The 23,481-nt window shown below is 56.9% G+C and overlaps 2 protein-coding genes across 2 annotated transcripts; both read right to left on the minus strand.

Moving 5' to 3' along the window:
• Window positions 1–227: 227 nt before the first annotated feature.
• Window positions 228–7,097, minus strand: LGALS3BP (galectin 3 binding protein). Its single transcript, XM_049768634.1, is given in 16 exon segments — window positions 228–332; window positions 334–497; window positions 619–742; window positions 744–812; window positions 814–1,028; window positions 1,031–1,130; window positions 1,133–1,201; window positions 1,203–1,325; window positions 2,905–3,056; window positions 4,119–4,231; window positions 4,323–4,459; window positions 5,373–5,386; window positions 6,318–6,474; window positions 6,477–6,512; window positions 6,704–6,811; window positions 7,089–7,097. Coding segments are annotated over 16 exon segments (1,695 nt in total).
• A 4,417-nt stretch (window positions 7,098–11,514) lies between these two features.
• CANT1 (calcium activated nucleotidase 1) lies at window positions 11,515–14,334 on the minus strand. Its single transcript, XM_049776617.1, has 3 exons — window positions 13,695–14,334; window positions 12,211–12,414; window positions 11,515–11,979 (listed from the first exon to the last, which is right to left on the minus strand). Exons 1-3 carry the CDS (start codon window positions 14,317–14,319, stop codon window positions 11,609–11,611), a joined length of 1,200 nt encoding a protein of 399 aa, XP_049632574.1. The 5' UTR covers window positions 14,320–14,334; the 3' UTR covers window positions 11,515–11,608.
• Window positions 14,335–23,481: the final 9,147 nt, after the last annotated feature.

Here is a 23,481-nt window from a genome sequence, read left to right on the forward strand (position 1 = left end):
TTTTGGGGGGTGGGTTGTGTTCAGGAGTCACTCCTGGAAGTACTTAGGAGACCCTCTGGGCTTCCCAGGAATCAAAACTGGAGTTGAATAGGTGCAAGTCAAGTGTTTTCCCCTCGGACTATCTTTCCAGTAAGCTCAGAGAAATTGAGGGATGCAGGGGGTACACCCAACGGCTGGGTTTTGACTGGGGGAAGTGCCGAGAACAGCCTGCTCTGGCCATCTATTGCCTAGCTGAGGCTCGTGGCATTGGTGACATAGAAGGGGCGGATCAAACACGTGTGAACCGCATGAGACGCCCCCAGTAGGCAGGGGAAGGCAGTGCCCGAGGGGTTTAGGGATGGGGACCCTCTGGCCCTGAGCACTGGAGATGTGAACCACGAGGTCTGGCCCACACAGCATCAGGGCTTTGTTGTCAAAGGCAATGTCCGGCCCGCCTGCGGTCGGGGAACTGAGAGCGGAGAGCTGGGACCTCGTTGGTGGAGCAGGAGAAAACCGTTAATTCTGGCATCTGTCCCTGCTGGGCAAAAAATAGAGAGTCCACTGGAGGTTCTTCGACTGGAATAGGAAAACTGGGGGTGTAGGGGCGTCTGGAAGTACTGGGGATTTCGGTTTAATAGCGGTAGTAGCGGCTAATCTCCAGGTGGTCTGTGTGGTCTGATGGAGAACCCCCAGCGGCCTCGGTGTACAGCGGGGGCTGGTAGGTGTCCTGGGTGAGGTTGATGCCATGGTGCTGGGCCAGCAGGCTGAGCCGGCACCGTGTGGAACTCCAAGGCCTGCAGTATCTTGGCCCGGAACAGTGCCTGGTGGGGGCACATAGAGCGCCAGGCCTCGCTGCAGCTGGTAGGAGCTCTGGGGCTGCATCATGGGGAAGCGGACCTGGCCCAGCAGCTCTGCCATCTCCTGGGCCCGGGGGTGTCTGGGCCCTGGCTCAGGCGTCCAGCGCCTGCAGCAGGGTCAGCTCACTGGGCACAAACCAGCTCGCTCCTGGCCCAGCAGGGCCCGCTGCAGCATGGCTGGCACTCGAGGCACGCCTCGGCCTCTATCAGGGCCTGGAAGTTCCAGGCCAGGAAGCGCACGCAGACGCCCTCCAGCACGGGGTCCTGTGAGTCCAGGGCGTAACGCATAGAGGTCCTAGGGGTGTCTGGAAAGAGGGCGTCTGCGGTAGCATGATGCCAAAGAGGCTCCCGCAGTAGGCCTGCAAGCCGGGGTGCCTGGTAGGCTGATGCCAGCTTGTGGAAGCACATCAAGGAAGTCAGGGTCACTTCCAGTCTGCCGGGAGTACAGGTACCTATGGAGAGTTGGGGTGTCTGAGTCCTGCTGGCCTCCTTTCCCACAGATAGTTGGGGGCGCCGGTATGCTTCTCTACCATCTCTGTTCCATCTTCCTCAGCCCTAGCTGTGGGCAAAGCTTCATTCCCAGACAGCATGGGCTCGGTGCCTCTGTCCTTACCTGCCCACGGGGTCACTACGTCCTCGTGAGGGGCTCGATTTCAGTGGGGAACTCCCTGGTCCCCAGCAAGTGTCCCGTGCCCCCCATAGCAGGGGCACTGAGCCAGTCGCTTCCTACCAGTGCGAGTCCTGCCCAGACTGACCCCTTAAATGCCCTTCAAGGTCGCCAGGGGGCGCAGGCGAGGGCAGGAGGGCCCCAGCGAGGCTTCTTCCAAAGGCCCCTGGGAAATTCTTTCCCCACCCAGGCCACTGGAAGCATCGGGGTGGGCTACAGGGGCCTGTGATCCCCAGACCCTGTCTGTCAGTAGGGAAAGGATGAAGGAAAAGAACCAAGAGCCAGAAGACGCAGCCATGGGGCCTCAGACCCCAGCTGTGAGTGACACCCCAGGGGGAAGCCTGGAATAGCCTGAGGTCTGGAGGGGCTGAGGGTAGGGGAGATCAGGGCAGGGCACAGCACCCCCTAGACTTTGCAGGAGGCAGTGGGGCAAGGAGGGGAGGGACTCCTCAAATGTGTCATAGCCTGAGGCCATGGCTTGGCAGGGGTGGGGATGAACCAGCCCCCCCCCCCAGGCCTTTTCAGACCCAGGGATGCCCCTGCAGGCTATGGAGAGGCAGGATCTGAGCTCAGGAGGGCAGAGCCCTGAGCTTTCCTGTGCCCCCCAGAAAAGGCTGGACAGGCCATGTGGGGGGCTGGAGAGAGCAGGTGCCCGTGGGGCAGGGGACCTCAGGGTTAGTCCCTCGGGGCTCATATGCAGAGCTACACCCACCAACCTGCTCCCTGCAGCCCTTCCTGAACCAGGCCCTTGTTTTTGGTGCTGTGAGGGCTTGTCCGTCTCTCTGACATGCTGTCAGCCTGAATGCAAGGAGGAGCGTTGTTGGTGATGCATGAGGGGACATTATGTGGGGGATCACTGAACCTAGAGGGTGCATGTGCATCAGTGGGGCAAGATGTGAGTGGGGGTCATGGCTCTGTGCATATGTGTGCAGGACTGTGGGGAGCTTGTGAGTAGAAAGTGTGAGCTTATACCCAGTGTACAAGGGAGTGTGAGTACCTGATTCCATAGGTTTGTGTGCAACAGGGGTATATCTCTGAATGAGGCTGCGTGTGACATGTGCGTCCATAAAGGTGTGTCCATCTGGGTGTATGTGAGGGTATGCGCACAAGGTGTGTGTGTGAGGCGCGTGTGCACAAGGTTATGTGTGTATGTGAGGATGACGTTCACTGAGGACGTGTGAGGATGTATTTGGGCTCTGTGTAGGGTGAGGGTATCTGAAAGAGAGTGTCTGGGGCATGCACAAAGATGTCTGCGCACACAGGAGTGGCAGAGCCCAGCCAGAGCTCACCTGATGAAAGTCTCTTGACGACAGGCAGGCACTCATCGTCCACCTTCAGGGTGAGACCATCGCTGTCATTCTGGCTCAGCAGCACCTGGGCTCAGGTGTTGGTGGCCAGGACCAGCCTGTGGGCGCAGAAGCTCAGCTCTTTCTGCCCAGCAGCCGTTTCCACACGAATGGGCAGGTCACAATCCTTTCTCGCTGTCGAAAAGCTGCCCCCAGAATATCTAGGCAGCTCGTTGGACAGGTCAAGGTTGCGTTTGCAGCTGGTTTCTACACAGGGGAAGTGGGGCACACATGTGAGTAAGGCGACACATGTGAGAGAAGGGCACTGTCCAAGTTGTACCCCCCCCATTTTTTTGTTTTTGTTTTTGTTTTTTTTGGTTTTTGGGCCACACCCAGCAAGCGCGCAGGGGGCTTACTCCTAGTTCTATGCTCAGAAATTGTTCTCCCCCAGCAGGCTCAGTGGCCATATGGGATGTTGGGGATCAAACCCAGGTCTGTCTCAGGTCAGCCATGTCAGATTAGTGCTCCCCATGGAACCAGCACCTACCTGGTGGAGACTCAGGGTGCCTGGCTTCCAAGGCCAAGACTGGTCCACCTGTCCTTTAGCAGCCCATTTCCTTTCTGCAAACAGGCCTCCTTGCCTCTTGGTCCCAGCCTTGACCCCTTCTTTCCCTTTCTGCCATCAACACACAGACATCAATGTTGACAATTTAAGCCAGAATGGATGAACCCATTGCTTCCTGAACCCCAAACTTTATGGTTTTCGGGGGGAGAAGGGACACTCCAGTAGCGGTACTTAGGGCTTGCTCCGGTCTCTGCTCTCAGGAATTACTCCTGGGTGGTAGGTTGGGGGAACCATATGGGGGAGTGGGGACTGAACCCAGGTCAAATGCTCTCCCCATATGCTAACTCCCCAGCCCCTGATCCCCAACTTTTGGCATCCCCAACAGTCCTTCTTTCTGTGATCACCACAGTGTCCAGCCCCGTCTTCGCCCACCATGGCCTAGCGAGGGTCCTCTGGCTCCTCCCCAGTGTCACTCCATTTTGTGTGAACACACCCTGACTTCCCGGGTCTCCAGCACCCAGGATCCTGTGCAAGCCGGGCAGGGCGTGTGACAGCTGGTGGCTTTGGCTTTGAGCCGGGCTCAAGGGGGTTCAGGGATTGGAGGGGGACAGGCCAGGGAGCCTTGGGAGGAGGCTGGGCCAGGCTGCTGCAGCCAGGCCTGCCCTCCGACCATCATCAGGACGCCCCGAGCACCGAGGGGGAGCCCCGACTGGGGGCTCTGCTCGGCTAGTTTGCAGGCGGCGCCCCAGCCTGGCAGGCCGGACCTGGTGACGACAGGAGGGACACCAGCAGTGGGCAGAGATGCTGCGGCCCGCGGGAGCCAGCGCGGGGGGCGGGACCAGACGAGGCGGCAGCTCGGGAATGGCGGAAGCTCACGCTGGGGGCGGGGACGTGCCTCGATATTGGCGCGGGTTCAAGGTTTGCGGCGCTCAGGATTGGCGCAGGCCCGCGCCGGGGGCGGGACTCACGGTTGGCGCCAGACCGCGCCGGCGTCCTTCTCGTGAGTGCAGCTCACCCAGCACCCGTCCTCAGGGCCTTGCAGCTGGCCAGCGTGTCCTCGGTCACCGAGCACCTCCAAGCCCGTCCAGCACGACGGGGCCGCGTCCTGTGGCACAGGCCCGGAGGGCACGCCTGAGCTCACACACACACAACACACACACACACACACACACACACACACACACACACACACACACACACACACACCACCACCACCCCTAAGTCCGGCCAGGACACACAACACACACCACACACACACCACACAAACCCCCTTAAGTCAGGCTCAGGACACACACACACACACACACACACACCCCTAAGTCAGGCCAGGACACACACACACACACACATACACCCCTAAGTCAGGCCAGGGCCGCGTCCTGTCAGGCCAGGACACACACACACACACACACACCTAAGTCAGGCCAGGGCCGCGTCCTGTCAGGCCAGGACACACACACACACACACACACACACACACACATACCCCTAAGTCAGGCCAGGGCTGCGTCCTGTCACAGCCCGGAGGGCACGCCTGAGCTCACACACACACACACACACACACACACCCCACACAAATACACACACGCACACACGCACACCCTAAGTCAGGCCAGGCCAGGTCACCTGAGCTCCTCTGGTTCCCTACACACACACACACACACACACACACACACACACACACACACCCTAAGTCAGGCCAGGCCAGGTCGCTGCACTGCTTGCCCGGTTTGCAACACATCAGACAACACACACACACACACACACTAAGCCATGCGCTGCTTGCCCAGTTTGCAGACATCAGGCCATGCACACACACACACACACACACACACACACACACACACACACACACACACACACCCCCTAAGCCAAGGCCAGGCCAGGTTACCTGCGATGCTTGCCCAGGTGACTAGTTGGGGTGCCCCACACTCCACTCCTCAGTCTTGAGGACTTGCATAGGCCTACCCCGACATTATTCCCTTTAGCTGTGGTGCTCTTGGCTCACAGAGTACTACCAGGGTGGGCTCTCCTGGGGGTAGTGCCCATGGGGGTCCTCAAGGCCAAAGCCCCTCTCTGCGGTTGCCTACAAGGCTCGGTCTCTTGCAGATCCTGATCCAGGTAGCAGGAGCGCCGGCATCAGGGAGCTCCTGCGTCTAAGACGGACAGCCACCAGCCACAAAGCCCTCCCCCAAGGCCCCACTAGAGGCCTTTGGTGGTAGTAGCGGGGAATTGGAAACTCCCCGATGGTGATCTCCCTACCCTAAGGATGTCAGGGATTAAACCCAAATTGGCCTGAGTGTCAGGCATGCAGGGGTTAAAAATAAAGGCAGTTCCCTTCCCCCTCCCTATGAGGAGAAGAGCCAGTCTATGATCGAACACATTCAGATAATGGAGCTGGAAAAAAAAGCTTTGCCGTACCCTAAGTCACGAGGACTCACTACAGGAGAAGCAGCCGGGTCCTAGGCCCTATATATGTAAGTCATAGGACCTACCAGGGCAAGACCCTATCTGGCCTGTTTGCAAGGTTGATGGAAAATTTACAAACCTAACCCTTGGACACAGTCGGCACAGAGCTTTTCTAACCACCTGCACTCTTTTCCACTAAATGTAGACTCTATGATCCTGCTGCAGCCTTGGGACTGGCTCTTCTGAGGGAGAATGTCACATCTTGCCTGGGAGCACCGCCCCAATAAAGACCCCAATAAAGGTCAAATCTGTCTCTGCCTCTGACTTCTATTTCACCACCTTTCAGCAAGCACTTGAATTCCCCATACTAGTTCTCAGATCCCCACAGGCACATTTTTTTGAGGGGGAACACTTTCAGAAAAACAAGCTTCTCAGCATAGAGCTTGTGGAAAACAGAAACCCCTTCAGGATCCCCCTCCCCGTGACTGAGACCGAGAGTGCCGGGTGTGACTGAGAAGGCCCCAGTGCATTTGTGGGTTCTCTCAGTGGCCTACCTGGGCCAAAGGTGGCTCTGGGTGGAGCCTGGATGGCAGAGGGGAAGCCCAGAGCTCGGCAGACCACGCTGGCGTCGTTCACATCCCATTGGTTGTCGCACACTGTTCCCCACCGGCCACCGTAGAAGATCTCCACACGCCCCCTCACTGGGGTTGTGCTCCGCCAACCAGACGCATGTCCCCTTCCCTGCACACCTGTGGACATCCAGGTTGAGGCAGTCAGTGCTTGACCCAGGTCCCAGAAGGGCCTCACCCTCCCTACGTTCTGTCATTGGATTTTGGAAAGGGGCCCAGGGCAGCCCAGCACTGATTGGAAACCCCAAGGGGGGGGTGGCCAGGACCCTACTGGCCCAGTTGAGGGAGCCTATAAAGTGTGTGTGGAATACCTTGGGCAGCAAGTCCAGAGAACCCCAGAAATACAAGCAGGATGTGCCAAAGGAGAAAGTGAGGTCCCTGCTTTGGCGATGCTGAGGGGGTTGGGGACTGGCATTATTCTGGGAGCAGCAGGCCTGGGGTCAGGGGATCTTATGGGGTCATGCGATGAGAAAGCCCTTCTATGTAGGGCAGAACATGGTATGCAGGACTCTGGATGGGGCTTCATGAACACCCCCCCATACTTCATCTTCCCCCTGAAGGAGTGGGGGGTACTCCTACACCCCACCCCACACCACTCCCAACTTTCAAGCCTGCGAACTTGAGCCAATCAGAGGGAAGGGAGGAGTCACTGACCTAGACCCCAGGATCAGCCAGGCTGTCCATGGGTCACCTCACATTCCACATTCCTTGGGGTGCAACTTACCCCAGGCCCTTGCCAGCAGCAGGCAGATCCACAGAGGTCTCAGGGGGGTCATGACCCTGCCTCGGTGCTCCTGGCCCTGCAGTAGAGGAGGCAGGTGAACTGTGGGTACCCCAGCAGGGCCTCAGCCACGTGATGGGCTCCCCTGCTCCTTTTGGTACTTTCGAGTAGTAGGGCAGTGCTGGAGGCGGCCATGATGGGTTCTGTGAGGTGTGGGTGGCCATGGCAGGTCACATAGGGCTGGACATGTTGATGATGCTGGGCTGGGGGTGACCATTGTGGATTTCATCGAAACTGGGAGTTTCATTGGTCATGGTGGGTTGCATGGGGAGGGTGGCAAGGGAGGAGGTGGGGGAGTCCCCTAATAAAGTGAGGGCTTTATTGCAGCATCAGACCCCCATGCTCTTGGAAAATATGAGGGTTTTCTGGGAGCCCTGTCAGGGCAAGGTACACAACGGACTAGTGGACAGGACCTGGAGTCCCAGCTCTGCCATGCTCCTCCTCCTCTCCTGCCTGCCCCCCACAAACCCTACAGGAAGGAGACTTAAATCTGAGACTCGTGACCTGCCCCAACCCCAACCCCTGACTGAGCCCCCATAAGGCAGGGCCTGGTTGCAGTGTTGTAGGGTGTGGGGTTCCTGCTCTTTTCCCTACACTGGACCCTGCACCTACTGTGCCCTGGTGCCCTGTTCCCCCACCTGGGGGCCCCCAAGAAAAGCCTTGTGCTATTGCCCACGTGAGAGTGAGAGTGAAGAGGTCTGGGTGTCTGTTGTAGAGCTGGGGCAGCAGGCTGAGGCCAGCACCCACTTTTACCCAGGGACCCCCAGTTCCAGCTCCCACGGGAGGGTCTGCCTGCAGCTGGTTCACTGCAGTCAGGAATCAAGATTCTGGCAGAACAGCTGGTCCAGTCTCCCGCCTGGTGGGTACATGGTTGCCCTCTAAGATGATTCTTTTCTTTTAGGAAGAGGATGGTTGGGAGCCACAACGTAGGTTCTTTTTTTTTTTTGTTTTGTTTTTGTTTTTGGGCCACACCCGGCGGTGCTCAGGGGTTACTCCTGGCTGTCTGCTCAGAAATAGCTCCTGGCAGGCATGGGGGACCATATGGGACACCGGGATTCGAACCAACCACCTTTGGTCCTGGATCGGCTGCTTGCAAGGCAAAGGCCGCTGTGCTATCTCTCCGGGCCCACAACGTAGGTTCTTAGGACTTATTCCTGGCCTGGGTCTGAGCTCAGCAATCACTCCTGGTGGTCCTCCAGGGACCAGATGGGATGCCTGGGATTGAACCCAGATAGGGAACATGCAAGGCCAGCTCCCTCCCACTGTACTATCGCTCTGGCCCCATGGCCACCCTAGGGGCATTTCTGGAGGGCTTAGGCATGTGGGAGGCTGGCATGGGGCTTCCTGCTTGTGCCTTGGTGCAGCTGAGATAAAGTGCCCTGCTTAGGGCCGTCTGGTGCTACAAGGCAAGGACTAGACATAGGGCCCACACCCCATGGTTGTTGTTTGTGCAGTGAGCAACGTGACCATTTGGGGTCCCCCGATGGGTTTACAGAGGGACCTAGCTATGCAAAATGGAGGACCCAGAAGAGGCGTGAACTTACCTGCCTGAGGCAAACAAATATTGGGGGGGATCCCGGAGCAGAAGCCTGTTCAACCCGGACTCCAGAAACCAAGCCAAGTTTCACTTCCCAGAAACCATCTGACATGGGCTGGCTCTGGGATTGGCTGCCGAAGGGTCGGCCCGGTTTGCTCTTCGGCCTGGGCCGTCCAGAGCCCCAGAGGGCCTCAAGATTAGGGGCCTTCAGGGTGGAGGAGGTGAGCAATCAGGCTGAGGCTGCACTGCATCTGTCGCCAGAACAAGCTCTGAGCATCAGCCCGGCTGCAGCAGTTAGGCTATGGAGGTGATGTCTCCGTGTGGAAGGAAGACCCCAGGCAGGGCAGGGCTGGCCTGTGCTGTCGAGTGAAGAGGTTATTCCCATACCCACTGGTGTCCTCCGGCTGGCATTGGCGCTACCGGGATGCCCCGTCACTGCAGGGACCCAACACTGTGTCCCATGGTTCCCACATGTGGTTGCCTACCCTCACCCCATGAGCCAGGGGCCCAGATGGGAGGCAGACGGGCAGGGACAGGTCAGTGGTACGATAGCCTGAGGGTCCAGCATTGGGGAGCAGGAGCCCCATTTCTCAGGGTCAAGTTCAGGGCTTCAAAGTGTAATGGGGTGTCTGTGCTTATTTCTGACTCAATCCAGGCAGAGGGCTTGACCCCTGGACAACAGTGATGGCCCTGCTTATAGTTTGAGTTTCCCCATTTCCACCAGGCGAGTGTGTGTGTGTGTGTGTGTGTGTGTGTGTGTCTTCCCATTTCCACCAGGCGGGTGTGTGTCGGGCTGTGTGTGTGTGCGCACCTCTCAGGAACCTGGTACCAGGCCTGTGGGAGTACATGTGTGTGGGGTGTCAGCCTCAGAACCAGTTGGTGGTCCCCCAGTTTTGGCACCTGATTCTGGCTGACTTTGAAAATGTTTGTTTTTTTGGAGCCAGAGAGAGAGCATGGAGGTAAGGCATTTGCCTTGCATGCAGAAGGATGGCAGTTCGAATCCCGGTATCCCAGGCTCGAATCCCAAGCCTGCCAGAAGCGATTTCTGAATGTAGAGCCAGGAGTAACACCTGAGGGTTGCCAGGTGTGACCCCAAAAAAACAAAACAAAAATGTTCATTTCGTTGGGAGGGGGCACACACCGTGATGCTCAGTAGTTACTCCTGGCTACATGCTCAGAAATCGCTCCTGGCTAGCAGGACCATATGGGATGTCAGAGATCGAACCAAGGTCCATCCTGGGTCAGCCGCATGCAAGGCAAACGCCCTACCACTATGCTATCTCTGGTCCCCCCAAAATGTTGTTGAATCAAACTTCCAGCGAAGTTCTGGGGTGTCTGGGCTGGGAGGAGTCATGCTACAGGTAGGAGCCAGCAAAGGGGCTTTGAGGGGCCTGAGGTCCACCTCGGGCTCTGGGCATGCAGCTCTTTTCCCCTCAGGAATTCTGCCAGAGCAGAAGGGCTGGGCTGGGCTGGGCTGGCACCTGGAGTGACCCCTGGGCATGCTCCTGAGGCCACAGGGCAGAGCTTTCAGAAACTTCCCTCGCCTGAGATCTTTCTGCTGCACTAGACCATCCCGTTCACCACGTACCCTGGTGAAGTGCCAGGGGCATAGACCCTGACCAGCTGGCCTAGGAAGTAGGGCCGGCAGTTGGCTATTTACGGAACAAGGCTGCAGGGGCAGGGCCTGGAGGGGCCCATCTGAGGGCCCTCGAGTGTTTGGCTCCCAGCCAATTGCTCCTCGAGCTACTGGGTGGGTACCTGATGTGCGGGGCAGGTTCTGGAACGTTCCATCCCTGAGTCTCATCCCTGAGATTCACTGATAGTGGGAGTTTGTGGGGGGGACCAACGGGGGGAGGTCTGTGTTTGCACACATGTGTGTGCGCGCATGCGCGTGGGTCCGGCATCCAATTCCCTGGCAGCCTGTAAAGCGGCACTTCTGGGATCCCACCTTCTGCTGTAAGGGCTCCCAGAGGCAGATGGGAAGAACTCTCTGACCCCCACTTCCAGGGACCTTCCCACAATTCCCCCACCCCAATCACTGGGGGGACCCCGGAACTCAACCAAGGCTGGAAAAGGTTCCCAAAGGGACAGGAGCAAAAGGGCCTGTGAGTGAGAAGGCCCAGGGGAAGGGGCACCAGGAACCCTGTCGCCAGAACCCAGCGCCCACTGCTCCGAGCTGGCAGATACAGCCAGGAGGAGCATTTCCTGTATCACGGCACCTCCTGGGACTCATCCAGGCTGCATCGAGCTACCTTGGCCAAGTGCCCACTTCCTGGATGTAGGGCAGTGGGTGTCTCCTGCCGCAGGGCCAGAGCAGGGCTGTGCCAAGAAAGGGCACGGCCCCAGGAACACACTTCCACGAAGTCATGAAACTTTCCAGAAGTCGAGCACACTTCAAGCCAACCTAACCTAATCTAACCCAGAAAGACATAGAGATCTCGAGAGGGGCACAGCCTGTCCCCTCCTGCAGTGTAGATGCCTGCCTGGAAGAGGGCCAATGGTTGGGGGGGCCTCAGTCATTTATTGTTCAGCGAACAGCAGCAAAGTCCAGGCTGGCCGCAGTGCCCACTCCCACCACCAGGCGGCAGCGCCGAGCAGCAAAAGGATAAGGGTAAGGGGGAAGCAGAGTTCCTCCTTGCAAACTCCAGTCTGGGGTTGCTGGGGGCAGAATGGGCCCATAGATCCCCAAATCCCACATAGGCCTCTGCAAACACAAATGTCTGAAAGGTGTTGCAGGCCTGGCTTGTTCTTTATGCCCAAGCGTGACCCCTCCAGTCTGTCCAAACATCCACCTACCAGTCTGTCCATCTGTCTCTGTCCCATGAATCCATCAGTCCATCTGTGCACCCATCCGTCCCTATCTATCCGTCTGTCCATTCACCCTGCCAATCCCGGGGTTCAGATAAACTCAATGCCTTCGTACTTGACGTCGCCGATCTTGGTCTCGGGCAGCAGGAAGCGGCCATCCAGGGTGAAGGCTGTGATGTACGTGGCCACCGTGCTGCCGTCCTCCTGGGACTTGAGGGCCACAATGATTTGGTCGTCGGTGTTAGGCACGAACTTGAAGGAGGAGAAGCCGTGCGTGGGCACCAGGTCGCCCACACGGCTGACGTCGATGCCACGGAAGTCCTGCGTGGCACGCAGCAGCAGATTGGTGCCCCGCCGCTCGTCGGCTTGCTCGCTGTAGCGCTCGTGACTGGCTCGGCGTGGCAGAAAGAACCAGCGCTGGAGGGTGTCACTCCAGCAGGCCGACTCGTGGATGAGGTAGCCTGTGGGCGGGAGGGAGGGCAGGGCAGCAGGGTCAGAGGTGCTCTGCTGGCGCTCCCAGCCTCTGGACCCAGGGAAGCTGCTGACCCCAAGCTCTTGGTTCAGTTCTGCAACCCAGACCCGGTTCTGAACCCCAAATGCATGGGAAAGGAGAACCAGAAGTGGCAGCAGGGAGCGGGGCAGCTCCTGCCCACAGACCTAGTGGGGGCACAGTGGGCACCTGCCCCCCTTACCTGGCGGCCGGATGCCCGCAGCTGCTCGTAGTGCGTTGTAGCTGGCCACCCAGTTTTCGTGGTGCACGCTGCCGCCGCAGTCCACCACTTTCACCCACTCAGGATTCTCATTCACCACCTCCCCGGTGCCCGTGGTCCACTCCTTGCCCAGGCCGCCCACGTAGAGGTGCTCGTCCTTCACTGCCAGCCACTCGGCCTTGAAGCCTGGGGACAAGAATGGATGGGTGTGGGCCGGGAAGGTGGCGCTAGAGGTAAGGTGTCTGCCTTGCAAGCGCTAGCGTAGAATTCCCCGACGTCCCATATGGTCCCCCCAAGTCAGGCGCAATTTCTGAGCACATAGCCAGGAGTAACCCCTGAGCGTCAAACAAATGTGGCCCAAAAAAGAATGGGTGGGTGTTTGGCCAGGACCAGCCCTCCCAGCCTTCAGCTATTTTTTGGAGAGGGTCCCACCAGCCGAAGCTCAGGGGTTACTCCTGGCTCTGAGCATGGGGATCACTCCTAGTGGTGCTTACAGGTCTCTATGGCATGCTGGGGATCGAACTCGGATCGGCCTTACTCAAGGCAAGTGTCTTCCCTACTGTGCTCTCACTCTGGCCCCCTCTGTCCTGCAGCTTTTGTGTCATAGAGGCTGGGCAGTACTCAGAGGCAGGGGCAGACCCTGGGCAACTGTGTGTGAGTCCCTTCACAACAGACCTGGCCCTGCCCACCAGCCAACATGCAAGACAAATGGGAACGCCGCCAGAACGAACCCAGCTTCTTCCTGAACGAGTCAGGGGCTCCGCAGGGACACCCCTCTGGACATCTCCACTGAGCTGCTTCCGTGGGGGTGCCCAGCCAGCCTGCAAGCTGCTCTCCAGGTCCCACATCCATGCATCGTTTTGACCCACCTTAAACTGCTGCTGTAGAATTAGAGGGGTGTGCCGGCTTGTTTCCAACACAGACCCCAGCCTGGGGAGTGTTTGTGTGTGTGGTGTTGGTATGTATGTGTGTGTGTACATGGAGGTGTGGGTAGGTTCTCCCCAGCACACCGGACCTCGTCTGGGCAAACATTCTTCAAGCTCCAGGCTGGGCCCAGGAGTGGAAGCTCAACAGTGACCGGACCAAGGGCCGTTCTGCTGTTCTGCGGCAGCTCTGAGGCGCCAGTCTGAGAGGAAACTCTGCCCCATGCCTTCCTGTCCCTCTGGGGGTTCACTACAGGCACCCTGGAACCTGCCCTTCCAGACCCCCAGGGAAGTGAGACTGAACCACGGCAACCCCACCTGGCCTGCAGGAGCTTCCAACTCCGAGTAGGGTGCGGGGTGGGGGCCCTGGGCCGATGTCTCCCCAGCCCCACCCTGCAGCTCTGGCTCCACTCAAGGACAGGGATGGCCCCTCATCCCCACAAGGATTTCCCCCAGGAATGGTCTCCCTCGTGGGCACTTCACATCGTGAGGGGCAGGTAGGTTGTAAACCCCCCTCCCCCCGCGCTCCCTCTGCCCGTGCACCTTTGCCCACGGTGCCATCACCGTCGGACAGGATGAGCCAGGGCACGGCCGTGGTGCCGTCGATGTGGTAGACCACGCCGGTACGGTCATCCACCGAGTAGAGCTTCCCGTTGAAGACGATCAGCTCCGACAGCTCCATGCCTCGGCCCTTCTCCGCCAGGTGGGACTCCAGCACCACGTGGCCCTTGTCCCAATCCACAGTCACCGAGTCCCCACTGTCGGACAGGGTCAGGTGGCCCTTCTTTAGGTAACTGAACCAGGTGTCCTGCCGGGCCGCCCGGGAGGCCTTGTCCAGGTCGGCAACCACAGCGATGCGGTAGCGTGTGCCCCTCGGTGTCCGCTGCGGGGCCGACAGCGGGTAGGTGTCATTGCAGCGGGGTGGGATGCCCAGCCGCCAGCCGTGGGCATTGGGCGTGGGGAGCCTGCCGGGGGGCGGGCGGTAGGCGTAGAGTAGCCAGAATACCATGGCACCCAGGAAGGAGGGCAGGATGACCCTCCAGCGAGGGCGGAAGCGGGGGTCTGCAGCCTTGGTCATGGACGCCAGCACAGGAAGGGCCCCGATGCTGATCCGCAAAGAGTGCATAGACTCATTCCATTCCGGGGGGCTAGGGAGCTGGGCGGGCATCAGCCTGGACGGCGGGCGGGGCCTGCAGCAGGGGGAGAGGGAGAGGAGAGGTTAGTTTGAGGGGCAGGGGTAGAGAGGAGAGGTCAGTTCAAGGGTGAAGATGAGGTCAAGTCAGGGGGCAGGGGCAGATCAGCCACCCAGTCTCTTCTGGATGGGTGTGACCAGAAAGCCCACCTCCCCTGGGTGGGCATGTGTAGCAAGTCAGCCCCTGAAGAGGTTGACTGATGGAGGGATGGAGAATGAGGCCCTTTTCTTCCAGCTCGGAGCACGCGTCTGCCACCCTGTCTAGCCCACGGTTCTGAGGTGAAACGGCGGGTAAACAGCTCGCAGACAATCAGGCTTGTTGGAAAGGATCCAAAATAGAACAAAATAAAAGAGAATTCAGCTGAATCAACTAAAAGCGCCTTAAATTGTAATAGCCGGCAACTGTTTAGATAAATCATTTCAAATTCACAAAAAAAAATTTTTTTTTATGGTTTTGCCTAGCAGATCTGAAAGAGAATTTCATGCGTAATACAAACATGGACAACTCTATTATACATGTATATCAGTATATATACAAAGTTATTGTATAACAGTAACTTTATGATAATCAATCATAGGCAAGAAGCATTGTGAAGAAAGTCCACCTAAAATTATCATTATGTCAGCGTCTTAAAACCTAAATTGAGGGAAATAAAGCAATGATGTTAAAATAAAAAGAGTGAAAGTCGTTAAATGAGTATACCTAGAAAGAAAAACAACATTAATATGATGAGAAATTTCTCTTTCAGGTGAACCTTGACTAAATTAATTTGTAAAATTTCATGATTAACTGAGACCTAGAGCAATAATGAAATTAAGACATAAATCCATCCTACAAGGAAACACATTGGGGATTCATGATTTTCAATCTATATTCATTGATCATGCCTGTGGAAAGAATCCTAGAGCATTAATAGCAACTGATAAGGAAGTGAAATGATTATCTGGTGTTCATTGTAGATCTTTAAGAAGTATAAAACAGGATGTATGCTGCTGTGGATTTCACCAATGTATTAGGGACTTTTTTGATCTTCTTGTCATCAAAATTGATCCAGTGTTGTTTTGCAGCAATTTTACAGTATGAAGTACAGTGCCCATAGTGAACTTTACCATAATGGTTTGACACCGATGATAAGTTGTATTTCTTTTTTTTTTTTTTTTTTTTTTTTTTTGGTTTTTTTGGTTTTTGGGTCACACCCAGCGGTGCTCAGGGGTTACTCCTGGCTGTCTGCTCAGAAATAGCTCCTGGCAGGCACGGGGGACCATGTGGGACACCGGGATTTGAACCAATCACCTTTGGTCCTGGATCGGCTGCTTGCAAGGCAAACGCCGCTGTGCTATCTCTCCGGGCCCAAGTTGTATTTCTTAATCTTGCTTTTATTCTCTGAAGTGAATTCCTCTAAATTGAGGTCTTCTAAAGGAAAATCTACATAAGTATGCAATTTTTTTATTTGTTTGCCATCAAAAGCAAAACGTTTCAAGTGTATTATAAGTACTGGTGGCAGTTTCCATAAGTACGTTTTCTTTGAAAAATCCCTTCTATTTTTGCAACTGTTGCACAGAACTTTGTTGTCATTTCTTAATTCTTCTTCTTTAAAAAATTCAGAGAGGCATTCCTGTAATGTACATTTATCTGTAGATGTAACAGCCAAAGACAAATGAACAAATGTCTCATAAACTTCAGACTTTTGGTGGCAAGTGAGACACTGGAGTATAGATTTGAATTGTCCTTGAAAGAGATCATAAATAATAGATTTATGAGCCTTTTGGTGTTCTGGACTAAATTGTTCATAATTTTCATTTCCCATGAGATGTGTAGTTTTGTCTGTCATTAGATTTACAGTAAGCAAGTCCTGATGTAATCCCTCTATTAGGAACATCAGTAGTTCGTGAGGATCCTGCTGATTGTGTCCAGCAAACTGGTCATTAAGTAAACCAATTGTTACTTTGAAGCTTTCAGGGTTAATATATCTATGAAATCCATTTCCCATGGTTTTGATGAGCCGACCAAATTCTTCGGCTAATTTACCTTCATGCCCCATCGGATTTTTCTTGTTAATATCCTTTTTATAATGATCTTTATATTATATATGCCACCCTGTCTAGCCCACGGTTCTGAGGTGAAACGGCGGGTAAACAGCTCGCAGACAATCAGGCTCGTGGAAATATTTGCTTTATTCGGATGGACAAAACTGAAGTCCAAAGACTCAGATTCAGTTCCAGCCAGCAAAAAGCTCCCGGCCTTCCACAGACTCCTGTTTTTTATACTCCAGAATCAGGTCCCACCCAATGGTGGGATCAGATACCAACCAATGGTGAAAGCAGAATCAGGTCCTACCCTAGGGTGGGGGCAGAATGCCAGGTCACACCCTAGGGTAGGGCACAATCACCTAATCAGTTTAGGGTGAGCAACATAGTAATCCCCCAAAATATTTACATACACAACAGGCATGGTCAGAACAAGCGCCTCTTCCTAGCAGGCGTCGCCATGGAGGACTGACCTCTGGAAGGGGTGGAGCCAGGACAACCTCACAGCTGGGTGGGCGAGACCCGCGTATCACCCTTTTCATGCACCCAGGGCTGTGGCTAACTCCCACTCTGGGTAATGGACCAGTCCCCGCACCCCTCTCTCTGGGAAGGTGATTCTGAGTAGGCTCGAACCCCAGAGCTCCGCAGGGGCAGGGAGAGCCACATGCAAGGCTTGGGGTACAGGAACCCAAGGTCATCTCCAAGAAGTCCTCCCTGATAACTCTGCTCCCAATAGCAGGTGCCTCCCCTTCCTGGCCTGCCCCCAGAGTAATATGGGGTCGGAGACCCTTTCCCACGCTTCTGGGGGCAGAACTAAATATGCAAGTGCAAGTGGCTCCTCAGGGCCCACTCCCTGCAGTACCCCACCCACCACGAACCAGTGCCAGTCTGCACCTGCCTCTGTGGGGTGTGGTCAAATCCGGGAGCAGCCCTTGGTAAAGAAAAACCAGTTGCTGTCTATTCCCGATATCTCCATCAGGGTGACCCACAGCAGGACTTGGGGGTTTTCTGCCTCCTCTTCCAAGACCCCAGAGCTTGGGCTTCATGGGGTGGACTGGCTGGGTGGGGGGGGAGACCAGTGCAACTCCTGACAGCCCCCACACCATCTATCCCAGGAGACCCCGCAGGGCCGAGGCCCACTGGGGGGACCCTCCAGGCTCCTTGCAGAATCTCAGCACCCCCAGCCTTAAGCAGCACCCTTGCACCTAGAGCCAGCAAGAGGCCCTGTACAGACCTGTAGGGGTGCCCACTGTGGGAACAGCTGGGCTGGGAGAACCTACTGCCTTTCACAATGCCCACCTGCCTGCTGTGGGGTAATATCTAGAATGAGTGTCCACAGTACCCCCAAGCCCAGTGTCAGTTCTCCTGTACCCCTCAAGCACTCCCCCAGCCTGTAGGTACATTCTAGCCCCAGAGGCGGCCAGGAGGAACCCCTAAACCTGCAGAGATTAAGGGGCTGAGACCTGGAGAGGGAAGGATGAGCAGTCCAGGACCCAAGGCAAGATAGAGCAGTGTGATGGGGCTGAGGGACCCCAAGCACAGCACAGCCCTGAGTGTCTGGTCAGTCAGGGCTGTGGCCCCAGCTTAACCCAGCTTCAGCTCCAAGCAGAGAGCAGGGGCCCCACAACAGCTCCCAGGGGTGGGTGTCTGGCAACTCCCAGCTGAGCCACAAGGAGGGGCACTGGGGATGGGAGGGACCACCTTATGATGTCCCAGCCTGCCAGGGCCCAAGTCACCAAGCACCATTGCCTTGGGGGACCATGTTTTGCTGGGGACAAGGACTGTCCATTGGGCCTGCTGCCCCAAACCAGGCTAGAATGTCTCCAGAGCTGCCTGGCCAACCTGCCCAGGCAGGGATCAGGGCTGCGGAGCCGGAGGCAAAGCACAGTAGGGAGGGCCCTTGTCCTGCACACAGGCAACCTGGGTTTGATCCCCGGCATCCCATATGGTCCCCTGAGCACTACCAGGAGTGATTGTGAGCTGAGAGCCAGGAGTGGTCTCTGGGCACTGCCAGGTGGCTCCTTATCCCCCCCCCCAAATATCAGTGTTGAGGGACCAGAGCAAGAGTATAGTGCCTTGCACACAGTTGACCCAGGTTTCATCCTTGGCACCACATACGGTCCCCCAAGCCCCACTAGGAGTCCACCCTGAGCACAAGTCAGGAGTCAGCCCTTGGCACCACCAAGTGTGGTCAAAAACAAACCCCCAAAGAGGGGCCGGAGCGATAGCACAGTGGTAGGGCTTTTGCCTTACACATAGCCAAGACCAGAGGGATCCTGGTTCAATCCCTGGCATCCCATATGGTCCCCACGAACCTGCCAGGAGCGATTTCTGAGCGAGAGCCAGGACTAACAACTGAACACCGCCACCGGGAGTGACCCAAACCTCCTCCCCCCAAAAAAATAAACAACCCAAAAAGATCAGAGTTGAAAGAGAGAAAGTAGAGCCTGGCACCTGGGAGAGGAGAGGCCATGGTGGAAGCTTCTGGAAGGTCTGAGGGCCTGGCTCTGGGCCCTGCCCCTACCTAGTGCCAGCAGTTCCAAGGTTTGCTTCCTGGAGAAAGCGAGCGAGGTGCAGGCCCCACCTGTCGTAACAAGGTGGGGTCCCAGATTCCGAAACTCAGAACCAAACTACTGACCATGGGGCCATGGGTGTGTGTGGCTGAGATCTCCCGCTTGGGTACAGCACAACCACCCTAGGAGCCCCCCAGTCTCCCCCCCCACATGCCAGCTCCCCTCCAGAGAACCAGCCACGCTGCAGGGCTACATCCAGCACTCAGAGTGGCCACGGGATTCATGGCCAGACTCGGGTGTCCCCCCTAGCATGGGGGGAGAGGCAAGCAACGGCCAGTTGGGGGGAGCTGGGAGGTGAGGCGGGCGGGCGGGAAGTGAGCAAGGGCGAGCGCACAGACCTGTTACCTTCCTGGCCATCCTGCGTAGACAGAGGTTATGACGGCCACAGGACAGACAGGTTCAGGGAGGGGGCCGTCCTTTCTTTCGGGGTGGGGCGGGGGCACAAATAAAGGCCCCACTTCCCGCATCCGTGTCCGGGGAGGCGGTGCAGGCTGGCCCTGCAGCACAGCTCATCCACGTAAGAACAGCGTGTGGGGCATAGGGTGGAAACGGCATGGCAGCTGTGGCCAGATTAATGGGACAGGAGTGGAGGAGGAAGGGAGGGAGGGAGGCCCCTGAGCTGACCCATGGTACCCTCAGCGCTGTCCAGGCGGGTGGACGGACAAATTCCCCCAACACAGGAGACAGGCATGGGCAGGGGGGTTGGCCACTGCAGCTGGGATGGGAAGGCGCTGGACCACAACCCCCATACTCCCATCCCAAGATCCAGCTCGCTCACCCTGAAGCCAGAGGAAGGGGTGCAGCCCTACTCAGTGGCCAGAGCCCCTGCCCACTCCCTCCCTCACTGCTGCTTATGTGTATGACAGGAGATGTAGCACCCCAAGGCTGGGAGGAGCCACGGGTAGGCCACCAGGTTTCTGGGGACAGACAAGCTGGCAGGCAAGTGAGAACAGGGGAGAAAAGCCAGCTCGGGAAGGGAGGCATACAGGATGGAGACCAGCAGTCTGCAAGAGGAGTGCCAGTCAGAAAGGAGAGGCCCAACCACTCGGGTCGGCTTCGAGCAGGCACCAGTGGCCTGGGGAGAAAACGTGTCCTTCTGGGTCAGAGCAGAGTGGAGCCACCCAAGTCAGAGGGAAGATGTATGCAGGTCAGGGATGAGGCGGGGTGGGTATGTCCTCTAGCAGAGGGTGAGATGACCTGCAGAAGGTCAGAGGGGAGAGGTTTCCTGCAGCTCAGAAGGGAGGTGAGGTACAGGTCAGAGGGAGAGGTGTCTGAGATCAGAAGGAGAGGTATCAGCATGCAGATACCTAGGGTTCCCTGCAGGTCAGGTCAGAGGGAAGTATGTCTCTGCAGGTGGTGGTGTGTGTGTTTGCAGGTCAGAGGGGAGAGGTGTTCAGTGTTATCTACAGGTTAGAGGGGGGTTGGTATCCTGCAGGTCAGAGGGAGGAGGTGTCCACTGTCTGAGGGAAGTGTCTGCAGGGGTGTGTGTATGTTTGTATACATGTATGTCTGCACATGCAGGTCAGAGGAGGGAGATGTCCACGGCCAGTGAGGGTGGTGATGGGGTGTCTGCAGGTCAGAGAGAGGTGTCCACTGTCTGGGGGAGGTGTCTGCAGGCGTGTGTGTGTGTGTGTGTGTGTGTGTGTGTGTGTGTGTGTGTGTGTGTGTAAATGTGTGTCTGCACAAGCAGATCAGAGGGGGGATGTGTCCACGTCCAGTGAGGGTGGAGATGGGGTGTGTGCAGGTCAGAGAAGGGAGGTGTCTACTGTCTGGGGGAGATGCCTGCAAGTGGGGCGAGGGTGTGACATGTGAGTCAGAGGGGGGTGGCATCCTGCAGGTCAGAGGGAGGAGGTGTCTGCTGTCAGGGGGAGATGCCTGCAAGTGAGGGGGGTCTGGGGGGTCAAGGGGGTGGCATGAAGGTCAGAGGGGGGTGGTATCCTGCAGGTCAGAGAGAGGTGTCCACTGTCTGGGGGAGGTGTCTGCAGGCGTGTGTGTGTGTGTGTGTGTGTGTGTGTGTGTGTGTGTGTGTCTGCACATGCAGATCAGAGGGGGGATGTGTCCACGTCCAGTGAGGGTGGAGATGGGGTGTGTGCAGGTCAGAGAAGGGAGGTGTCTATTGTCTGGGGGAGATGACTGCAAGTGGGGGGGGTATGACATGTGGGTCAGAGGGGGGGTGGCATCCTGCAGGTTAGAGGGAGGAGGTGTCTGCTGTCAAGGGGAGATGCCTGCACGTGGGGGGCGTGTGACATGCGGATCAGAGGGGGGTGGCCTCCTGCAGGTCAGAGGGAGGAGGTGTCCACTGTCTGAGGAAGTGTCTGCAGGACACTCACAGGAGATGGGGTGTCTGCCGCCTGGGGGTGATGCCTGCAAGCGGGGGGTGTCTGGGACCAGAGGGGGAGGTGGCATGCAGACCGGAGGGGTGGTCTCCTTCAGGTCAGAGAGTGGGCGCCCCAGTCCGGGGAGGTGCAAGTGGGGTGCCCGGGGGGCCGAGGACGGCGACGTGCGGCGGGTGCGGCAGGGCGAGGCCCCCGCCCGCAGGAAGGAAGCGGGGCCGGAGCCTGGGCCGGCGGGAAGCCGGGGGCGGCGGGGGCGCCGGTCACTCACCGAGCGGCTCCAGGTCGGGCCGGCGGGCGGCGCGGCCTCCCTCCGCGCAGGGACGAGCTCGGCGCCACTTCCGCCCCGGCGCGCTCGCCCCGCCCACCGCGCTCCCGGCGGCCCCCGCACCGCGCCTGCGCAGTCGCGTCCGAAAGGCCTTCTGGGATTTGTAGTTTATGACCTGCAGGAGGGCGGGGCCAGGCGCTGGGCCTTCCTGGGACGCGGCCTACCTACACGCCGGGGAAGGGCCGAAGGGCTGCAAGGTTTGCAAAGCAGAGCTGGGGCCTGGCGCGCACCGTCGGTCTCCTGGAGCGCCCCGAGCAGGGCTGGGCCCTGACCTGCAGCCTGCACCCACCTGGGGCCCAGAGTGAGGCCCTCTGCAGCGGCAGGGAAGGTTGACAGGCGGGAGTCGGGCAGCTGCACCTGAAGGGCACCCCGGGCCTGCCACTGAAGGGGCCTAGGGCAAATGCAGGGCCTTGGAAAGCAGCGAACCCCAAACCCCGCTCTGCCTCCTGTCCGGGCCAGTCTCATCACTAGCTGTGTGTGGTTATTCTCAGAGATATTTTATAACCCCAAGGAAATCGTAAAAGTAGACTTTAGCTTTCCTTTAAGGAAGGAAATATAAGGCCGGAGAGATAGCACAGCAGAAGGACGGGGGTTCGAATCCCGGCACCCCATAGGGTCCCCCGAGCCTGCCAGGAGCTATTTATGAGCAGACAGCCAGGAGTAACCCCTGAGCATCGCCGGGTGTGGCCCCCAAAAAATCCCAGCATCCTATATGGTCCCCTGAGTCTGCCAGGGGCGATTTCTGAGCACAGAGCCAAGAGTAACCCCTGAGAGCCTCCCGGCATGGGCCCAAAACAAAACAAAACAAAAGACAAAAATAAATAAAAATAAAAAACAAGTAAACAAATAAATAAATATGAAAATTTACTAAATACACTGATACTTTGGTTTTCTTTTTTAGGACAAATGTTTTGCTTGTTTGATTGTTTTTACTTTTGGGGGGTGTATTTTCTCCTATACACACACACCTGAGGGTGCTTAGGGCTCACTCCTGACTCTGCAATCAGGAATCTCTCCTAGAGGTGCTCATGGGAAACATATGGGATGCTGGGGTGAACCCAGGTCGGCCTCTGGAAGGAAAGTGCCCTACCTGCTGTAATTGCTCCGGCTCCTATCACTATTATTTTTTAAATGACTCACTGTTTTTAATTACTAAGCTATTCTGGAGGTGTATGACAATGTAAGCAAAAAAACATTCATCCCACCCTGTTACCTCGAAAGCACCTCATGCACCCCGTCCCTTGAGGAAACCTCAAAGTGGAGTGTCGTATCATTAATTCTCGTGCTCTATTCAGTAGCGTTAGCACATAGGCTTGTACCCTAAAATCACACATGCTTTACCTATTATAACTTATGAAAACTTGGATCTCAGCAGGGAAAGAATTCAGGCACGAGGATGTGCGCTGCATACCGGAAGATGGGATGTAATTCCCAGAACTGCATAGATTACCTGAGCATGGGTCCAGGAATGACTTCTGAGCACCACAGGGTGTGTGTGACCGCCTCCAAAAAAAAAAAAAAAAAAAAAGACAGAATTCAAGTTCTAGTGAGACTGTACAGAAGTGAAGGCATGCACAGGGAGTTTGGAAGGTTTGGGAGTCACACCGGACTTGGTCCCGCCATCTCAAGGATAGAACATATTCCTGATCGTAGAGTCAAGAATAAGTCCTGGGCCGGGCGGTGGCGCTAAAGGTAAGGTGCCTGCCTTGCCTGCGCTAGCCTTGGACGGACCGCGGTTCGATCCCCCAGTGTCCCATATGGTCCCCCAAACCAGGAGCAACTTCTGAGCACATAGCCAGGAGTAACCCCTGAGCGTTACCGGGTGTGGCCCAAAAAAAAAAAAAAAAAAAAAAAGAAAAGAATAAGTCCTGGGCCT

The sequence above is a fragment of the Suncus etruscus genome, chromosome 1, assembly GCF_024139225.1.
Source record: "Suncus etruscus isolate mSunEtr1 chromosome 1, mSunEtr1.pri.cur, whole genome shotgun sequence".
Taxonomy (NCBI): Eukaryota; Metazoa; Chordata; class Mammalia; order Eulipotyphla; family Soricidae; genus Suncus; species Suncus etruscus.

Bases quoted from the DNA above. Each gene is read 5' to 3' on its own strand.
- CANT1 (XM_049776617.1), bottom strand. From the start codon at position 14,319: ATGCCCGCCCAGCTCCCTAGCCCCCCGGAATGGAATGAGTCTATGCAC. The intron at 12,415-13,694 runs GTGCACGGGCAG...TCTTGTCCCCAG, and splicing joins TGATGGCACCGTGGGCAAAG to GCTTCAAGGCCGAGTGGCTG. The intron at 11,980-12,210 runs GTAAGGGGGGCA...TCCCGCCCACAG, and splicing joins TGCGGGCATCCGGCCGCCAG to GCTACCTCATCCACGAGTCG.